Source organism: Daldinia childiae, assembly GCF_008694065.1.
Source record: "Daldinia childiae strain JS-1345 chromosome Unknown Scaffold2, whole genome shotgun sequence".
Classification (NCBI taxonomy): Eukaryota; Fungi; Ascomycota; class Sordariomycetes; order Xylariales; family Hypoxylaceae; genus Daldinia; species Daldinia childiae.
In genome coordinates, this window is record NW_022984643.1 from 297,278 (window position 1) to 317,369 (window position 20,092).

The 20,092-nt window shown below is 44.5% G+C and overlaps 9 protein-coding genes across 9 annotated transcripts; 3 read left to right on the forward strand and 6 right to left on the reverse strand.

Annotated features, from left to right (window-relative positions):
* Nucleotides 1–454: 454 nt before the first annotated feature.
* On the reverse strand, nucleotides 455–1,736 carry GL218_01024 (uncharacterized protein; the record flags this gene model as incomplete). The annotated part of the gene is made up of 2 exons (XM_033577470.1): nucleotides 455–784; nucleotides 870–1,736. 2 exons carry the CDS (start codon nucleotides 1,734–1,736, stop codon nucleotides 455–457), a joined length of 1,197 nt encoding a protein of 398 aa, XP_033438383.1.
* Nucleotides 1,737–2,165: 429 nt separating this feature from the next.
* Nucleotides 2,166–2,765, forward strand: GL218_01025 (uncharacterized protein; the record flags this gene model as incomplete). Its single annotated transcript, XM_033577471.1, has 2 exons — nucleotides 2,166–2,226; nucleotides 2,305–2,765. 2 exons carry the CDS (start codon nucleotides 2,166–2,168, stop codon nucleotides 2,763–2,765), a joined length of 522 nt encoding a protein of 173 aa, XP_033438382.1.
* Nucleotides 2,766–3,221: 456 nt separating this feature from the next.
* Nucleotides 3,222–4,643, reverse strand: GL218_01026 (Phospho-2-dehydro-3-deoxyheptonate aldolase, tyrosine-inhibited; the record flags this gene model as incomplete). Its single annotated transcript, XM_033577472.1, has 3 exons — nucleotides 3,222–3,541; nucleotides 3,595–4,374; nucleotides 4,598–4,643. 3 exons carry the CDS (start codon nucleotides 4,641–4,643, stop codon nucleotides 3,222–3,224), a joined length of 1,146 nt encoding a protein of 381 aa, XP_033438385.1.
* Nucleotides 4,644–6,221: 1,578 nt separating this feature from the next.
* On the forward strand, nucleotides 6,222–7,635 carry GL218_01027 (uncharacterized protein; the record flags this gene model as incomplete). The annotated part of the gene is made up of 3 exons (XM_033577473.1): nucleotides 6,222–6,404; nucleotides 6,464–6,999; nucleotides 7,053–7,635. 3 exons carry the CDS (start codon nucleotides 6,222–6,224, stop codon nucleotides 7,633–7,635), a joined length of 1,302 nt encoding a protein of 433 aa, XP_033438384.1.
* A 3,475-nt stretch (nucleotides 7,636–11,110) lies between these two features.
* GL218_01028 (uncharacterized protein) lies at nucleotides 11,111–12,260 on the forward strand (the record flags this gene model as incomplete). The annotated part of the gene is made up of 2 exons (XM_033577474.1): nucleotides 11,111–11,239; nucleotides 11,361–12,260. 2 exons carry the CDS (start codon nucleotides 11,111–11,113, stop codon nucleotides 12,258–12,260), a joined length of 1,029 nt encoding a protein of 342 aa, XP_033439052.1.
* A 1,324-nt stretch (nucleotides 12,261–13,584) lies between these two features.
* Nucleotides 13,585–14,668, reverse strand: GL218_01029 (uncharacterized protein; the record flags this gene model as incomplete). Its single annotated transcript, XM_033577475.1, has 2 exons — nucleotides 13,585–14,210; nucleotides 14,326–14,668. The coding sequence occupies 2 exons, from the start codon at nucleotides 14,666–14,668 to the stop codon at nucleotides 13,585–13,587; spliced, it is 969 nt and encodes a 322-aa protein (XP_033439051.1).
* Nucleotides 14,669–15,173: 505 nt separating this feature from the next.
* GL218_01030 (uncharacterized protein) lies at nucleotides 15,174–15,938 on the reverse strand (the record flags this gene model as incomplete). The annotated part of the gene is made up of 2 exons (XM_033577476.1): nucleotides 15,174–15,610; nucleotides 15,773–15,938. 2 exons carry the CDS (start codon nucleotides 15,936–15,938, stop codon nucleotides 15,174–15,176), a joined length of 603 nt encoding a protein of 200 aa, XP_033438601.1.
* Nucleotides 15,939–16,367: 429 nt separating this feature from the next.
* Nucleotides 16,368–17,789, reverse strand: GL218_01031 (Protein RTA1; the record flags this gene model as incomplete). The annotated part of the gene is made up of 5 exons (XM_033577477.1): nucleotides 16,368–16,655; nucleotides 16,709–16,968; nucleotides 17,059–17,172; nucleotides 17,232–17,367; nucleotides 17,427–17,789. 5 exons carry the CDS (start codon nucleotides 17,787–17,789, stop codon nucleotides 16,368–16,370), a joined length of 1,161 nt encoding a protein of 386 aa, XP_033438602.1.
* A 527-nt stretch (nucleotides 17,790–18,316) lies between these two features.
* GL218_01032 (uncharacterized protein) lies at nucleotides 18,317–20,058 on the reverse strand (the record flags this gene model as incomplete). Its single annotated transcript, XM_033577478.1, has 2 exons — nucleotides 18,317–19,611; nucleotides 19,770–20,058. 2 exons carry the CDS (start codon nucleotides 20,056–20,058, stop codon nucleotides 18,317–18,319), a joined length of 1,584 nt encoding a protein of 527 aa, XP_033438599.1.
* Nucleotides 20,059–20,092: the final 34 nt, after the last annotated feature.

A 20,092-nucleotide genomic window follows, 5' to 3' on the forward strand; every position in this document is an offset into this window, starting at 1 on the left:
AGAATTTACTGCTGGTTATAATTGTTTGTATCTCGTTAGAACCTGATTTTAATAATTGCTGTAGTTCGTCTATTCATTCCTCATGTGGTAGATATATACTATATACTTACTACCATGTTTAAGAACAACCTTACCGCCTTGAATATATTCATATGTGTATATTAGGGACCTGTCTAGAGCCTTCTCCCCGCGCCATCATTGCATATCTGATGGTATGCTAGCTAGGTAGCTAGCTAGGTCCTTCGAGGTGATCATTCTTATGCCTTCTGACTACTACTCAAAATCATGACTGTTTTCGAATAAGTTAGATGAACCATTGGCACGTTATAAGGCATTTCTATGCTTCTTCAGGCAGTCGATTGCAATACTGAATTGCTATATATGTACAAGGCCAGAAATGGTAGATATTGCACTTCGACATACTGATACATAGCGTCTCGTATTGGAAAGGATACTAGACTCCACCCTTAAGTCGCGAGAGCTCTCTGTTCTTCCGAACAAACCCATGGCCCACAAGAGGTAGATCTCTTTTCTTTAGCTCCTCTTCTATGAGCTTGAATCGACCAACAGCCTTCTCCCTATCGCCGCGCGTGATGCGCTTCGTCGCGAAGGACACGTTGGGTAGCTGCACGAGATCTTGCCGGCGCTCCTGGATCTCCTGAGTAAGGGTCTTGAGCTTGGGCGGTTTTTGCACCGCGTGCAGCAGTGACCGGACGTCTGTGATGCCGGATAGCTGGTGGTCGTGGACGAGTTGCCCAGTGAGCTGGAATATTCGCTTTGTGACCTAAGATCCACCGTGTTAGTCTCATATCCCAATATATTTCGTTTCGATGGGGAGAGCATATTAACTCTAGCATAGCAGAACTTACAGCAAACTTGATCCGAGGGTCTGACAGAGACACTGCCTTCCATCCATGACTCCAAGCATCTTTGTACTTCTGGGCCTCTTCTGCTGAGAGCACCGACACACTTGTGCTTTCCTTGGTGGACTCATTGGTCACAGCAGGCTGGCTCTTTTCGATCAGCGAGCCTACTACTGCAGACACATCCCCAGTCAACGACACAACGCCGTCCTTTGTTACATTGATTTCCACGCTCAAGAGGTGATGTAATTCATCTCCCCCCGCTATCGGCCAAGCTTTTATCAGCTCGTCTTCTCGCCCCGCCTGTTTCAGCGCAAATGCCTCCACGACAGCTCGCCGTACCGAAGTCTCAAGAACGGCAGGATCAAGAACTGGATTCAGCGGCTTGAAGCCGACAAAATCAGAGGTCCAATGTTCCGGTTGGTCCCACCAGTTATTCAATCCGCCGACCATCTCCAAGCCGTCTGCCGTCAAAGCAGGTACATAACTAGAATCTGAGACGTCGCCCAATCTTTCGGCATAGCTACGTCGAGGTGGGGGAATATATGCCTGCCACTGCGGTGGAAGATACTCTGCTTCTTCTTCTTTTTCTTCTATAACCTCTTCGGTTAGCTCCTGAAGCTCCCGAAACTCTTGTTTTTGCGCTTGTTCGGTTTCAAGAGCAGAGCTCTGGCTCTGTGTGCTCGGCTGCTTATCGGTTGAGTAAAACCGGAAGGATAAAGGACTTTGGAAGGTCGTGGGTATGGGCCGGCGGCACGAAGTCGAGATAGTCTGGGATATTGGCGCACATTGGCCAACTAGAGGAGTAATTGAAGAGCATGGCGCTGAGGTATACAAGCTGGAGGATCGTCTTAATCGTGGTATCCGTCGCATTTTGACTAATTAGTGAAGCTATTATCTAATTCGCAAGTCGACTTCCAATATTTAATAGTGGAAGCCGTGAACTTTTTTCGGTCCGCGATGTTTCTAATAGGTAGCTGCAAAATTGCCAAGACGTACCGATGAATGTATAGTTTAGTGGGGCTCTGTGGAGACTTAAGCCACAGGTACATGCACTGCGTACCCTGAAAGCTTTTTTTATATCTGATGTACGAAGTACCTACCTGCATTTATCGGATAACCTCCTTATCGGCGCAAGCATGTGCTTCCGTTCCCAGTTTCAATCGCATCAATCACAATTCACCTTCCATATGTATTAGTAGTTCAAGGTATTAGTGATTTCGGTGCAGATAGGTTATATATAAAGCAACTCCATTAGCTACGACATCAAGATACACATAGCCAATCAATGATCGCGATACGATGCGACTTCATCTTTTAATCATTTTCATAGGGATCTTCATCTCATATGTCGCCGCCTCCTGTAAGCTAACCTAGCTTAATATACACATGTTCATGCCTTACTCTATTAGCCATACTGATTTGTACATCTTAACCGCAGCCGCGCCGACATTCTGTAAATGCACCTGTTTCAAGAACAGCACCTTAATACAACTCGGTCCTCAAGGCGATTCATCCTTTAGCAACCCCGAACACCCGGCGTCACCGCAACTCCAAGAGCGCGCCGCATCAGCTTCCTGCACCCAATGTACCCGAGCTTTCTGCCTTTCGCAACATCTCCCTATCTGTAAGGATGCCGAGGAGACCGACGTCATCACTACCTGCTTCCAGCGCGATAGCCGCAAGGACCAGATCATTGTCTGGGGTTTTATACTGGGTACCATTAGCCTGCTGGGTTGGGCTGCTGCTAAAAGAGTTGTTGAGTTCCGTGAAGGAAAGAAAGCTGCCGCTCTAGGATTGGGAGGCTCCGGTATAGGGAGTAGAGGTGGGCGAGGATCCGCTCAGGATAGGGGTGCATATATGCCTGTTGGCAATGACGATACGCAAGGACTAAATAGGTGAAAAGCAAGAGCATGGTTGATATCCGTGAATGGATTTTGGTCTAAAATATTGAGACTTTTACATTGAAAATGGCGTTTAGGGAGGCTCTAGAGGAGTCATACAGAAAAGTACTACGGCTCTCGTATCTAGGTACGTCAGTATACACATTGAAGTCAATGCTATACTACAAGCTAAGTGTGATCTGACGTGCGAGGAGAAATCAAACATGTTTGTCTAATTTTAGGATCATCTATAAATTATACTAACGTCTAGCCCTTTTTTTTGTATTCTCCCAATCGAGTTCCTAGATCGTTGAGTTAATTTTTCTGGACGCCTACCTCCACGATAGCCACCAGTCCTCACATATAGGTTGGGGCCGCTTCTTTTGCCCACAACTGATTTTACTTGAAGCTAAATGCCACTTTTGATACGCCCGAAACCAATGATGTTAATAGATCATGTTCTCTCATCCGGGGTTTATTCCTCTTCAATAAGAGTGGTCTTGGGCTCTTGTTCGCTACCGTTGGCATTCGGCACGCCGTTCTTCTCTCTCCGAGCCCGGACCGCAGCTGCGAGGTCTTCGAGGACTTCGACTGTACTATTCCAATCGATGCAGGCGTCGGTGATGCTTACACCCTTCTTCAGCCCTGACGGTCCATCCGCCGGGACTTTCTGGTTACCCTCGTTGATATTGGACTCGATCATGACACCAATAATGGCCTTTTCACCTTCTCTCAATTGGTCGCCGATGACCTTAGCAACCTTAGGCTGGTTTCGGTGATCTTTATTCGAGTTTCCTATTTAATTATTGGCTTAGTACTAGACGTCTCGTGGTACGAATGTAACTCACCGTGCGAGCAGTCGACCATAATAGCCAATTTCTGTCCCTTCTTGATCAACGTTTCTTTAGCATTTTGGATGCTCTCCTTGTCGTAGTTGGTACCCTTGCTACCACCCCGAAGAATGACGAAGCCATGCTCATTCCCCTTGGTTCGTGTGATAGCTGCTAGACCCTGCTTAGTGACACCCATGAAATGATGCTTAGAAGCCGCCGCTCCAATAGCATCGATAGCAACATTTAAGTTGCCGTCAGTGCCATTTTTGAAACCAATGGGGAATGAGAGACCAGATGCTAGTTCACGGTGTAGCTGTGACTCAGTGGTACGAGCACCAATGGCACCAACAGAGATGAAGTCGGCCAAGAACTGGGGCGAGATGGTATCCAGCATCTCGCTGGCAATCGGTAGGCCTGCGTTAGTTAGGTCGCTGAACATCTGTCGTGATATACGAAGACCCTTGTTGATCTTGAAGCTATTGTCAATGTCGGGGTCATTAATGAGACCCTTCCAGCCTACGGTAGTCCGCGGCTTCTCGAGGTAAGCACGCATGATGATGCATAAATCGTCTGACAGCTTCTCGGACAGCTTCTTAAGACGCTGAGCATAGTCGTGCGCCATGGCCGGATCGTGAATAGAACAGGGTCCAACAACAACCAAGAGGCGGTCATTGCGGCCCATGATGATAGAAACTGCATCTCTTCGACCCTTAACGACCGTCTGCAACGAAGCATCAGTCATGGGGATCTCAGAGATGAGCAATGCCGGCGGGATGAGAGGGTCCTGTCCTAGGACTGCGGTTTCCAAGTAAATCAGCATCTTGTCTCTTTTCCTCGTCTGTGACACAAACAATCTTCGAGTACGTATGACTCAGTAAAAGGGGGACGGGTGCTCTCGAGTTGTACGCGAATGAGGCACTCGAGATCTGAATATAAGAGCAACGACAGGAAACGGAAAGGGGCGCAATGACAAGAATCTAGTAAATGAAGATTGGTGTTTGTTTATTGTCTAACATACCTCTCATGTCGTCGGCCACAAGGGGCGCCATATCGACACCTGGCATCGTAAATGGATAGGTGAGCAAAGTACTTGGGGGTATGTAAGAAGACTCGATTGGTGGGGTGGTAAATAAGTAAGCAACCAAGGATCGAGGGACGTAATAAGAACTGTTTGCTACGGACAATCCGAGCAGCGGGTAGATGCGTGGTGTGCGATATAAGAGCCGTCGATTTGAGGTGAGTCAGACTCTTTGAAAAAAAAAAAAAAAAAAAAAAAAAGAGGACGGAGAAAATTTGATAATAAGAGAAATGCAAATATTTCTCTTAATGCTTCAATTCCTTATTTCGGTCTCCTGAGTCCCAATTTCCAAAGTCCCTTTAAAAAACCTACTAAGTATTAAAACCAGGTAGTCGAATTGGTTAACCCTCTTGGTGAGCTGGTGTAGAAATAACTAAGGTAGGTAAGTTGAAGTTTAACTATGAAGATGTCGGCACCACGTATGCAAGGCGAAGAATACCTAAGCTGCTACCTTAGGTACCTAACCTAAGGCACGATGGGAAAGTTATTTAAACCAATAATAAATTTTGACCAATAAGTTAGTACAACGACATGTGTAAGATAGGTCCAAGGTACTAAGTTACGTAGGTAGTTGCAATATTATTGAAATATCCCAATTGTTTGTAAGGTGAAGGTGGGGTGTTTTACGAATGGAGGGGTACTACTACCCTATACATTACTTATCACTTATCCCCAATTGGGTCCATATTACGCACATAGATGTACTTTGCACTAACTCCATAGGTACATAACATATGTAACTTTAGGTAGGTTCCAATGTACTCCATCCATATTCCGAAAACTTTTTTTTTTCTTTTCTTTCTGGTCCCCTCGCCGCGGCGTTCTTCGTCTCTTCGAAATCGTAAGATGGACGCATTGATGCCGCACCAATAGTTACAAAACTATTATCACACCGCCTTCGTAAGAACTCGTGGAGTCATGCTGGCATACTACTGGTTGCTCATGTTCATAACTCGTCCACTAAGGTCTCAAGTTAGAACTCATATTATGAACATTCAAGTACATAAGAATGCAACTTAATATGAGGGTTCATATCTTCTCTTGTTAACATAGGTATTCTCTGATGTTCGCTTATACCCTACGCTGATGTCATTGGATTATGGGGACTCAATTGAGATTTCTTCTACCTCTTATAAGATTGAACAAATCGATAAAGCTGTTCCTATCTGCATATCATATATTATTGTCACATCGAATCTGATATGATTGTTTCGTCGTATTACATGATTTTTCATTTCATAACATTACATTCCTTTGGACTTTCTGTTGAATTTAGTCTTCTTTTCCTACCAATCCGCCATACATTTCAAATATAAACTAGGCTGTCTTGGATTAAGTGTTCAGGAACCAGCCCTACGGCTAAATAGCAATATAGCAACATGGCAAAAGAAGGTAAAACAAGGAAAATTAATGGCGGAGGTATATTATCCGTCGCTCTAAACCTCGGTTACATTTTGCCATTATGGTCATAAGTATCAAAGCTGCCGCCATGGAGATATTAGAGATCTCTCTTGTGCCTTGGCGCTTGTCTCCTTACAATATGACATCCGTATCATCTTCGAGTATGCTGAGAAGCCTCAGCCTCAGATTCTCAATACTAACCGCTTGGTTACTATGCTGGGCGGTATGTATTGGTGCACACCCTACTTATAACATCCCCCGACAGGATGAAGATTCTCATTGGGTAGCAACATGGACTTCAATGCCGCAGCTGGTGGAACCTAATAACATGCCGCCATCCCCATTCGTATGTTCTACTCTTCTTATTCATCGAGTCACGCATTACCCAACTAACCGCGGATTTAGTCGGGCTCAGCCGCGTTTAAGGATGCCACCCTTCGCCAGACCCTTCACCTGTCTATAGGTGCAGAAAGGCTTCGCTTCCAGATCTCCAATACTTTTGGTGGCAGTGACCTTCCCATCACAGAAGCATCTATAGCCCTTCCAACAGGAGGCAAAGCAGGCGTGAATGGAATCGATACGGCAACATTGAAGGGCCTTACTTTTAATGGCTCTAGCTCGGTCACGATCCCGAGGGGTCAGGTTGCCTACACTGACCCTGTGGACTTCAAAGTTGATCCACAAGCCATGATTACTATCAGTCTCTATTCACAACCTGGCCAATCTGGAAGTAGCATTACTGGACACCCAGGCAGTCGAACGACATCTTGGATGCAGCAGGGTAATCACCTTAATGCCTCCACTGTGACGGGAGCGAGCACGGCGCATTGGTATTTTCTTACTGCTGTCGAAGCCTGGGCCCCAAAGACGACCGCTGCTCTGGTGATTCTCGGCGATAGTATCACGGACGGGCGAGGAAGCACTGATAATGCCAACAACCGGTATAATTAGGATCTTCATTATAGTTAAGGATCTCGCTAACAAATAATCTCAGCTGGCCTGACCTACTTCTAGCTCGGATGCAGAAAGAAGGAATCACCAACGTCGCCGTGTGCAACCAAGCAGCAGGTGGTAATACCGTCCTTACCGGTGGCCTTGGCCCACCGCTCATGCAGCGTTACAAGCGCGATTTACTCACAACTGCCGGTGTTAAATACGCTCTCATTTTCGAAGGTGTAAACGACATCGGAGGGGGATCTGTGGACTCGGGAACACAATCACGTATCGGAAGTAGTCTAACATCGTCATTCACGACCATTGCCAAAGATGCGAAGGCAGCCGGCTTGACTGTCTTTGGGGCAACAATCACACCATTCGGCGGAAACGGACAGAGTTACAGTAACCCAACGAGGGATCAAACAAGGCAGACGGTGAATAAATGGATTATAGGAGGTGGAGATGGCAGTTTTGATGCTTCGATTGACTTTGCTAAGATCGTGGCTAACCCCTCCAACGCCGCTAACCTGGCTTCTCAGTACGATGGCGGCGACCATCTACACCCCAACGTTGCTGGATACCAGGCGATCGCCGACCAATTCCCTCTGGATATTTTTGGGGATAATGCTACTATCGTGTAAGCAGTTAGCCTTAACTAGCTAGGGGTTATTATATAGGATATCCCGAATCCACAAATCATTCCAACTCCATGTTTACTAATGCAATAGAAATAAGGGAAACAGACTCGAATGAATTGTCTAAGATAATTGGCCATCACTTAACACGCTGGGTCGATTGCTGTTGGTAACCCGCCGGGGGTATAATAGGCATATCTGATGATGAATAATAACATGCAATGAAGACCACGGACCCTATATTATGTGAAGGCAAAACATTAATCATCGAGTAAAGTACACATTCTTTAGACGATTCAATTAACTAGGATTTGCTAGTCCTTGTACGTTGCTGTACATGAATAATACAATTGCTTTGTGGCGATATAGAGATTCAACTTACCGAAACATACCTAGGTACATAAGTGGTATATTTGCCCATAAAGCTGGCTTCTTTAAGACGCTGGATTATCCGTAGTAAACCGAACCGGGTATACATAATAATCCCTAGAAATAGCCAATTTCGCTAGGTAATAATATGCCATATGAGGTGCTTTCTTTATTCAGCAAATGGGTCTTAGTGGTCATCTCCTACGTGATGTTTTATATCATGATTTTGACAGGTTTCGTGACTCTATTTTATCCATGTTGCCTCATTGTCTGTGTCTGGCTAAATTGGGCTCTGAGTGAAGAAGGTGATACGAGCTCAGAAAGGAGATTGAAATATCCGAGCCCGCAGGAACAAGTTGAACAGAGTGAGGAGGATGAGGCCGAGAGGCTTCTGGATATCGTTATCCGGCACGCTTTACCAACCCCATCACCTGCGCCTGTTGACTTTTATACTACACCGAATATAACATTTTGAGATGGTAAGTGTATAGATTTTTTTTTAAGTAAAGAGATAGCATCAAAGCGTCAGAATACTACAACAACCCTACTACTCCAGACTGGCGTTAATATAATCTCCCCCCTTAGACTAAACGGATTATACCCATTCTTAAGGCGCCTTATGAAATAATTTAGCTAAGCTCTTGCATTAACTATATCATCATTTACTATCCTGCAAAATCGGGATACCGCGTTATACAGTAGCTTTCATTATATGGTAGTAGCTCAAACCACTGGATTAGAGTCCGGCTATGCAGAAGTCGAACGGGAGTCGGACGGAACCATGCGGGATGTCGCAAATCAGGCTACAAGACTCGGTCGGACTACTATCAAAGCGGGGCAGCTGATGAGTACCTGTTTGGCTGTGGTGGCATCGATCGTGAAACATCCCTTGTATCTCATCGATGCAACCACCCGCTCAAGATCAAGGTATGATGTCTCTCTAGTCGTAGGAACATAAAAGACCGCCGGTAGAATTCTATCTCGTGCCCTTGCTAGACGCCTACCAAGACAGGCGGACTAGTCAGAGGGTCCTCAGACAGTTAGAGACATTTAGGGGTATCCGAAACGAAGCGACTGGACGGATCTATGCAATGTCCATCAAGGGCCTTATAATTTGTTTGAATTATTCAACTATATAGAAAAATAGGCAATACTGATAAGGTGTAACTGAGATAATATAATAATAAAAGAAGAAAGAAATAGGAAGGAAATAAAGAGCATTGGATTTGACATTGTAAAGGGTTGATAAGGTATATGCGCACTTGTACATAATAATAATTCCAATGTTAGTACAATTTTAGTTATGCCATTCCTTGTGTTACTTGTGTTACGTGATCTATGAATGCAAAGTTATGTAGATAGACCCACTTGACGTATTTATGGATACTGCATAATAATATATTGTGAAAATTACGTATATGCTTTATGCATGCGGTTGGGTACCTGAGTGTCTGAGTACGGGCGTAACTGAGGTACATGCATACGATGTTACGGTGGACTATTAGTCCAACTGTGCCAAAATCAAGAAAATGGGTGGGAGCTGTCCAAAAAGGGTAATTTAGTAAGCAACGCTAGGTGCACAGTATTTTGAAATACCTGAAATATAAGATTTTCTATTATTTATTATATATATATATATATACGGATCCGTATAATACGATATATATACAAATAACTTTACGAATATATCATCTTATAATTTATAATTGGTATCATTTTGTAGCTTTAATCAATGCGAAAATAATGATTCCAGTTGCATCTTTATATGTCTTTAAGCTAGAATATCATATCAATATCAAGTAGGTGTTGTGTCGAGAGGATAACACGTGATACCCTTCAAGACTGACATCTTGAAAAGGCCACAGATATTTCAACAACAAGCCAACTATCCAATACGTATCTTACAAACATGCAACCTGGATTGTTATTTTCGCATTAATTGAAGCTATAAAATGATACTAATTATAATTTTTAAAATAGGATATTCGCGAAGTTATTACAGTGTATAAGTTGTATCCTGTATATTTACGTATTTGTATATATTTAAGGTTAAAGTAAAGGTTAAATCTGATTGGTTGTTATCTTTAGCTCGTGGGGAAAGGGAAAGTAGCCCGTAATGTATTTAATAATGTTTATAATTATATGGTGTTTCCAATATCTTTACGAATCTAAGGTCGAGTTATATGAAATTGGGATTGAAATTTTTGTCCTTTTTTAATAAAAATACCAATACCAATTTTAAGTAATTCGAACGTATATTAGTAAAGTTATCCCCATATAAAAGGTATGTATTACCTTATAAATTGTGTATATAGTAGAAATAGCCGAACTTATACTGTAATCTTAATGTTACTATTACCTTATTTGATATAGTGCGACTGACTTTTTTGATTTTGGCACAGTTGGACTAATAGTCCACCGTAGATGTACCTAAGTAGATGGCTTACACATAGAATACACAAGGCTGGCACCCTTAATGCGATGATCCATTGCAAAGGATGGCCCCCAAGAGCAAGAGCATTGGACTTAGATCCCCACAATCGTCAGGTGCTTTTGGAACTGGCGGAAACTTGGGGCTGAGGTAGGCACCGTCACCGGCGAGTTATTGCAGGTGCCTTCTTACATCTTTTTTAATATCTTTTCTCCTTTCTTTTAGTTTTCGAGCATGTGCTTCGTGCGTTTTGTTTATATTTATAATCTGCTATTTGGGGATTCGTTTCGAGAAGAAAACTACTAACCATTTGACTATTCTTCCATCGTAAACGTAAACCGTTGATCAACGACTGAAAGAGCACCATCGGTCTGGAGCCAGCCACGAACCAAGATTCCAGTCTCGATTCCCCATTCCTATTCCCACCTCCGTCATCCCCCCCCCGCTGAAGCCTGGCATTGCGGCATTGCGGCATATCGTACAATTGACATATAATATTTCAATTACTTTGGCGCAGCCCCCTCGGCCTGCTAGTTCCGGCCTCTTTCGCAAATTGATATTATCATCCTTCCTGTTTTTAATTGGCGACAGTTTTCGAGCATAGTTAGATCTTCCTTACGCCTCGGTCTTTGATTTATCTTCTACGGCATCTTCACCACCTAGCTATCTCCGATAATAAACATGTTTGACCCTCACTGGCAGGAACTTCCGCGGAAACGCCAGAGAGAAGATGAGGAGCAATACAACAGTATCCAAGCTAATATGGGGGACGGTATGAATGGAACTTTAGGCTTTACCGAGCACCGTAATGTTAGTATTAACAATGTTGATCCATACACTACTCGCGACTATCAATAGGGCAACCCATACGGCATTATGATCTTGTTCGCGCAGCTCAACAGGTCACGGCTAACCTAACCTGTACGAATAGAAACGTCTACAGTCTCTTCCTCTGCGCACCTCTCCAACACAGAAACGATGGTCAGGACCGCCCGGCTTTCCGGCGGCCGCAGCAACCGCAGCAACAATTCCCCCTTCCACTATCACGCCGACCGATTCCGATTCAGAAGATATGCAACATCGACAACAATCAAATCCACCCATGGACATCGATAGGGACATGGACATGATGGATTCCTCGTCCGAACCTTTCCAACCTAGTCCGTCTCAAACGGACTCCCTCAACGCCAGTATTACCGGACGATTACCTACCCCTATACACTGTACTTTTGCAGCGCAAGTGCGAGGACAGAGTTGGGGCCCGATGAACCAGACAGTGCATGTAACAAACCGATCGAGCAATGCTATGGTATCGGATAATGAATGTGATTTTGAGCACACTCAGCCGTTCCCTACAAAACATGACGAATCTTCGGTACCAAGATCTCTAGGTGGTGCTATTGAATGGTCCATGGTCCAAAACCGGCGTCTCCCGTCTCCTATTAGTGAGAGTGGCGGCGAAGATACACCAGCAAGCCCAGGTATGGTGCTGGACTCTACAACGTCTCAGCCCCAGAGACCATACTTACCTCATATGCCTCATTCAACAAACCCTCACGCCATGGCTCTCCACCCCAATATCCAGACCATCCCTCAAGTCGTCGACAACGATTCCGGTATGATGGATACGGATCCCGCATCGTCTCCCTCCTCGGCGCCAGCTACACCGTCACCAAGAGGCAAGTTTGGCCATTCACGTAGCAAACATACCGTTAATAACTGGACACTCCAACCCGGCATGAAGAAGTCATTCAGTATAGGCTACCGAGCTGACTGCGAGAAGTGCCGCATGAAGATTCCGGGTCACTTTAATCACATCATTATCTCCTAGCATAGTTAGCATGGGGTTATCACGAAGCTTTGCACCTAGCTTGAGAATATGATAAAGTTTGCCGAAGACGAGATATCATCTTAACATGAATATTCCCAAAAGGAGACGAGCAAGGATAAATCACGTGTGAAGACGCCTTCAAATGTCATTTTTCCGACTGCCAATGGGAAATACGTGGACCATATTCCAGTCAAGGCTCTGGATGTAGTAGATACACTCGAGGTTTCGACAGTTATCTCTTTCTTCTATGAGAAGCATCAGGTCTATTCGGACGATGTTTACCGTTAGTAGCTTGGACTTGACGAACTTATAAAGGCGAAGCAGGTCCCCAAGTGTTTTTCTTAGATCCTACTATTACGATAGTAGAAACGGTAATGATACGTGGCTTACCTTGGAGCTCAGCAGTATGGCTTTTTTTCTTGTATTTCAAGATGTTCTGCCTCGAACACAAACATTAACCCATGTGGCAATTTTTTGTGTCATAGTTTCGTTCATCATTACCCTGTTTTTCTTATTACCTGCATATATCATTCGTTCATTACGCCAATACCCAATTTTACGGTCGTTATTGCATTTGGTCATTGGTTATTGGCCTCAAGGGGAAATATGTGCATTCATTCGAGGGTAAATCAGGAGCTGGGGGGATATGGGATCTTTACACCAAGTCTATAATTGCCCTTCTCTCTATTTATCTCTTTTCTACTTTTTTCGTTAGGGATATCATGGTGTCATTGGCGTCCAACGGCAAAAAAGCTGAACTAAGTTGAGGGCTGGCTCAGATATTGAATATGCTCTGTACCAAGAGCATTACCTTGGGTGGAGTTGTCGGACAAATGGGAGGCAAAGTAATCGTTGGAGATAAAAGCCTTTAAAAGGTGAATCCGAAAAGGGTTTGTCAAGGAGTATAGAATAAGCACGTGGTGCGTGGTGGGATTACATATTGTTGCGCCTTTAAATTTAATATGACGGCGTTAAACTTACAACTTGATCCAAAAGATCCGGATTCAGTGGAATCATAGACACCTAAGCTAAGTACATACATGCTAGATTGGGAGGTGAACTAATAAACAAGGAATTATACAGTAGAATACGTCCAGTACGCCCAGTCTAATGCTCTGCCTTTTTTTATACGGTAATGATACACCGATATTCTTCTCATCAACGAGTATACCCAACTCATGGCATATCCGATGTAAACGTCGTTGGTAACCTATATACAGTGGAGTATTACAGCAGGTTGGCTTATATAGCAATTGCCACCATCCTCTTAACTTCGCCGATCTTATATTGTTGAAGATCAAGGTGGTGGTTTCTGTCAACCTCACTACCACCACCCGCTCTTCTTGGTTTCATTACTATTCGACTTCCCGCTCGAACCGACCTGGTCTAGAGGTCCTCCATTCCTTTGATTCTCCCGCTCCTGATCGAATGCTGCCTTCGCCTTGTCCTTCAACGCCTGTTGCGACCCGTCAACCGCATTGGTGATACTCGAGCGCGAAGGCAGACCCGAAGCTGCCGCGGCTTCTTTGTCGAACTGTAAGGGCTCTTCGCTGACCTCTTCATCCTTTAGCCCGCCGAATAACCACGAAGTGAATGTCTTCTTCTTGGGCTGCTCTACCTTGTTCGCAGCGGATATACTGCTCTCGACCATAGACTCTCCGGGCCAGGAGCTTCTCTCCGTGCTCTCCATTGTGCCCGTTTCCGAAGCAATCGGCTTGGGTGTAGATAGTAAGGGCGGTAGGCTTATGCCTGACTGTCTAGCTTTTTCCTCGGCTTCCTCTACAAGCGTAACTTGTTCCTCAGATGCTGTGCCCGTCATATATGCCAAACGCGCAGCTTCCAAACTGTCGGTTTTAAGTTGTTTCTGGAGAGCAAAGAACTCGCTCCGGCGCTTGCGATTGTATACCATCATATCGGCTGTTGCGTAGACTGTGACGAAGAGTGCGAGGCCTATTCAAGCATATAACAATTAGAACAGGGTACGAAAAATTAGAGAATGTATATATTCTTCTACACGGAACGAGAACCATTATGATAATATAAATAATATAAAAGGGAGCATTACCGCTAAATCCGATCAAACCCAAAACAGTAAACTTGTGAGCGGCATCAAAGTACCTCCTAGATACGCCAACAACACGGTCAAACCGTGACGTCTCATGCTTCCTCGCCGCGAGATGTGCAGCCCGTAACCGACGTACGCGCTCTTCCATGGTCTCCGGTGCCGAAGGCCTAGGCATGCCGGGCGGCGGCATACTTCTTTGGGTTTGCTGTGATGAGGTAGTGGAGGGGGAAGAGCTGCTTGACGATGGAGGAGAGCGGGATGCGGCTTTCGCATTCGCATGGGGAGTATTAGACGTAAATCGCGTAGCGTCGGCGACACTCCGCGGGCTGTAGTCTATAGCCATAATTTCGTGTGCGTATTTGTGTAGGCGTATTTGCGTATTTAATCGGGATTAACTTCGTTAGGCAACGTTATGGTATTTTTCAAGGTGGATTGGCGTATATTCTTTAAGCCGTCACATTTATTATAGATGGCCGATAAATTTTTGAGGTTCGCAATAAAATCGACTGATGGATTAATGATTTAGAGCTTGCAGGAGCCCGCAGCTTCCTTGCAATACCTAAACCTAAGTACCATATAGCAAGCCGGATGTACCTAACTTCTAATCGATACTACGATTAAGTACCCGACAGCGGGGTAGCGATTGAAAAGTTTGACCGTTCCGCTATCGATTTTCGCTACATGTGATTGACCAATGGCGTATGTATGTGGAGTAGAACACATTATTTGCGATTTGCGATTTGCGAATTTCCAATTTATATCAACCATCTATTACATCTATTCTTAACTAAGATATCTTTGACTATCAACTCTCATTTTCTCGCTTCTAGCAAGTAGCATCATCCAATTTATTCGTCGTTTCCACTCGGCGGAAGGTCTTTAGTACCTCTACCGTAGTCTTCTCCAAATTTCTTCCCTCCGATGAACAATGGCTGCGTATCCTGAAGCACAAACACTATACGAGCCCAGTTAGTAGTACTCGGATTGCGCCAGGCGTGCATCGTTGCTCGTTGAACTGCTATATCACCACGCTTCATATTCGTGATACTCCCGTCATCTAGTTTCAATTCCAGTTCTCCCTCGATCAGTATACCAAAGTCCAGAGACTTGGTCCTATGCATCATACACTCATATTGCGGCCCAAAGTCGACCATGCGACAGACGGTCCCGCCTTTAGTAGCTAACCCGAGGTTTCCCCCCGCGATTATTTCCTCGTGGAATTTTATGTCGGCATCGTCGTTCAAATCGGGCAGAAATTTGTTGGTATAAATCTGATTGAAACCCACTATAACAGAAAACGGCGTAGGTTAGAATATGTGACATATGAGAGCTTAACGAGGGACTTAAAGCCCGAGATTATCTCCGTTCAAGAATTCGAAAACAGGACAATGGAGGCAATTTATAGTCCAAATATAAAGGTAGGGATGCCGTTAAAGCAAAAACGTACTAATACCCCCTTCAAAAGCCTTCCACGCTGCTGGCCGCGCAGATTGAACAATTGCCTTTCCCTCGTCATTATGACCTGTTAGGTACGTGGTAGTGCTCGGGAGATCCGGGGAAAGCTGAGGAGACGGCTTCGCTGGTTCGTTTGAGGCACTCGAGCTAGCAGTCATTTTGTATGGATATGAAACGAGGCTTCTTGTAAGTGATCAATTGCTTTGAATATGTGTTCTGATATATGAGCCGTTGTGACGAGCGAGGTAAAGAAAAGATCCAGGAGCAAAACACGGTGAGGGGTTCAGGTAAAGTACCCCAAGGTGACACCTAGAGATCGTCGGGGAAATAACTGCTATTCTGAATATATTACAGGCATGCAAGACGGATACTCGATCCTCCATAATGCGTATGCATGACCAAGCTACACGGGATAGTTGGGGTTATCCGACAGAGTACTCAACGAATCGGACAGCGCCATCTCATTAGACGAGCCTAATATGGCTACATTTTTCGGTGTGCCCCTTAGCCATATTTTAATGCATGACTACCTCTTTTATTATAATACACAGGTCTAAGAAGGAGCTTGGACTTGATTTTCAACCCTATTATAGCCGCAGATTTTCCATCTCTTCGTTATCAGATCCTTCAAGCTTTCCGAATTGTCCTCTCTCTTTCCTCTTTCGAAATAAGCCCATACAGGTCGAAAAAAACCCAGGCATCTCAGACTCGGGTCCTACGAGAACCTTTCCCGGATGTATGATGTTAAAGCCGAGGATAGCTAACATCATGGGAGCAGCCTCGAGTACATAGAAGTAAGTTTCGTTGGCCACCAAGGGGTTCGATACTCCAGTCGAGCCGGACGAGAACTCGACTAGTCTGAATATGATACGAATCTTCACGAATCTATTAGCAATAATTACAAGTGACACTTATGCCGAATACTTACCGTAATGCAGGCTAACGTAGCATATAGCGTAAATAATAAAGGACGCCAGCTTAAATTTCCGGTTGTTGTCGCTTCGAGAGTTTTCACGTTACGCATCTCCAGCTGAAACCCAACTGCAAATGCAACGAATATAACTATAAAAAACTGCTGCAAGCCGATACCTCCCATATAAATATGGATAGCCTTTAATTGATCCTCTAGTGGTGCCGTCGGACCAGCCATTGAGCCACCTACCAGTTGAATAACGAATGCAACAAAGTCTAGCGTTTGTCTACGATTAGCATGAAATATTTTTCGAGAGCCAAGCACACAAAATATGCAACGGCTCTTAAACCGAAAGATGTCCTTACCAAATGTGACAAAACCTGCAGCTATTGCTTGTGCCGGTATATTAAATATTTTCCGCGAAGGAACGAAATAGTATATCATTCGACCAAGAACCATATAGTCGAATGCGTTTACCCCTATTATGGCGTGTTAAAAGCAAAGCCTACTAAGCAAATTCAGCTGTGCGTCTACTCACACAGCGGCGAGAGCAAAATAAAGATCTGGAACACGAGGTATACACCAGAGCTCTGCTGGTAGTGAGTGCTGATAGTACGAAATAGGTAAGCCACCGTTTCCCAGAGACTAGCCATAGCAATGACCCAGCAGAATTTCTATCAGATCATATTAGTATCATTCGGTTTCGACTAGCCGCCGGAATATAATTAGGTACCTTTCTATGAGCTATTGCTTGGTATAAATGGGTGAGAGTCAGGAGCCCGAAGATAATGGTGAAGGTAATTGCGGCCGAGAAGCTTGGATAGTAGCTCCAAAGGGCATTGCATGTTCCTGGGGGCAGGTATCCGTTCGCGTCTGGTTCTATCGTCTGGATACATGTTGGTATTACGATGTTGATTGTCTTCGCCGGTACAGTAGCGTGGGCGTTGGTAAACCCGTCTATCGTGGCATGTTGCGTAGTTAAGAAATATACACCTGTATTCGCTGGGGCATTCGTCACGATATATGTTGCTTGTCTGATTGCTGCCTGCATAGTCTGGATAGGCCCTTCAGATGCCGTGAGCGTGAGCGTAGCCATTGGGATTAGGTGCCTATTATTGTGCTAGCAAGGAGATCGTATTGAACAGCAATAATAGCAGTGACGAAGTCAGATTCTAAGAGTGCTTTATAATATTAAAAAAGTGTCCATAAGTTCTATTTAGACGATGTAAACTACGACCTCCCCTTAACTCTTATATACTCCTATATGTCAATGAAACCAAATGTAGCTTCGTATCTATTATATAATTCCATAGGCTCTGTCAAGGATCTATGGCTGAGTCCAGGGCTGCTACATAGTCCGAACTGGCCAATCAGTGTTTTGGAAGCGTTCCATTAATACACAGCTCCGCCCCAACCAGGCAGATACTCATAACTCCACCAGTTTTAGCTCTACACTTGGCAGTTGATCATACATATGGATAAATCTTGGAAGTTAAATTAATCATAAACAAAACATTCCCCAACCAAGTTGATCATAAACAATTCTATTATAAGTGATTACTATAACTTCCATCTAATATAAATTCTAAAATCGCATTGGTCTCTTCCAAAGCCATCCAAGCATCATATTATCTCAGCAACGAAATCAGTTTGAAGATATATATCGCCTTCAACAGTCCTCCTATAGAACCCAGCCATCCTCCCTCGAACCTCCTGGTCCCGTGCGTCGACCTGTACACTAAGCGCAGGTCTCGTGGTAGAATCTCGTACTCGCATCTCATCAGGGGGTAAACCAGGCCAGACGGGCGTTGTAAAGGGGTTATCTTTCTCATCTAGCAGAACGTCGTGTTCAATCTCAACAATGCGACGGCCAACTGCATGCATCGTAGAGACTTCCCAGAGGTTTTCCTTGGCGACCCCCAACTTTTTCATTAAGAAGAGCGCTTCGATCCTAGTCTTTAGACATCGGCATTTCATCACGATATAGTAGAGCAGTGGTACAAAACCCATTTCAAAAATAAATTTTCGTGTGCATTGTAGATTCTCCGGTTCAAGCGCCCTCGAAGAGTGTAATTTAGCCGCCATAGCAACCATCAAGCGAAATCTATCAATATACTTGTCGTATGTCGTCTCGTCGTATTCAAACGCTGTTTCTACCCATATTCGAGCAACCTCATACCGCAAAAAAATGCTACAGAGCATCTCCTCCGACCTTGTAGGTGTCGAAGGACGGGTTTGCAGGTCCGAGAAGCGACTTTTCCAGTTGTCTAACAAAACTCGGGTCTTATCCTGCTCCACTAGGAAAGCTAGGCTTACAGGACAGTGACGCATATCCCCAAGCCGGTAACAATCTCCGCCTCGAACGAGGCGGATAGTTCTGAGTAAAATACCATCGATAAAGTGTTGCGCCTCTTCAAAGCAAGCGAATGATTCCGGAACATGGTCTTCAAGATTGATAAGTTTAGGAAAGCTTGTTTCATCTAGCGCGAAGAAGAAGGGGAAGATTGTTAGGCGCCGAAATATTGGAGAAAGATACTCTTTGGTCCAGGGGAAGGCAACCTCGGCATTTTTCAGGATAGAGACTCCATGTTTGCAATGTTGTATAGCTGCCCCTTGGTTATCTTGTAAAAACTCGATACACACAAATAAGATACACACTAACAACACTAGAGGCTCGTTGTTCATAGACTTCAACTCTCGGATTGCCGAATTATAATGGCTGAGTGCAAATCTGTTGTCAACCAGTCGCTGGGCAGACTGTGACCGGGTTTGCATACGCTCGTAAAGCGAACTAATTGCCACTACGGAATGTCTGACAGCGGGCTCGAAATTGCTGAATTGCATTACCAGATGGGTCCAGAAGTAAGGGTCCATCGGCCCCGATAGTGAGGGTCCAGCAGCCTGACAGAAGAATTGTACTTGGAATAAGAGTCAGTATCTACTTCGTACTTCTATAAGCCATTCATGAAAATTAAGCAGGGTCCGAGCCAATGACCCTTAGTTCATTCAACTAGGGAGTTCTTGACCCATGATAATAAAGGTTAGTGGGGGTAAAGGGATGTTCAATACTACTTACGTGCTCTCCTCTCATCTATGTTGTCGACTCCTGGGAATAAATGACGCGGGCGGTGCCACGTGAGATCCGAAGAGGTTGTAGTCTGCTCATACCCGTCACACTTTCGGCCAGTAGACATACAGCGCTGGCAGTGTGGTTTGCCTTCGTCGCATTTTACTTTGCGGATTCTTTTCTTATTAGCTTCCCGGTTTTTATCTTCCAAATTTTTTCTAATGTCGTTACATTCGAGATTAACGTACTTGCATGTTAAGCAACCCGTCCTAACCTTAGTGCTGCCTTTACGAGCCATAGTTGTATTGTTAATAGCTACGTCGAAACTGATG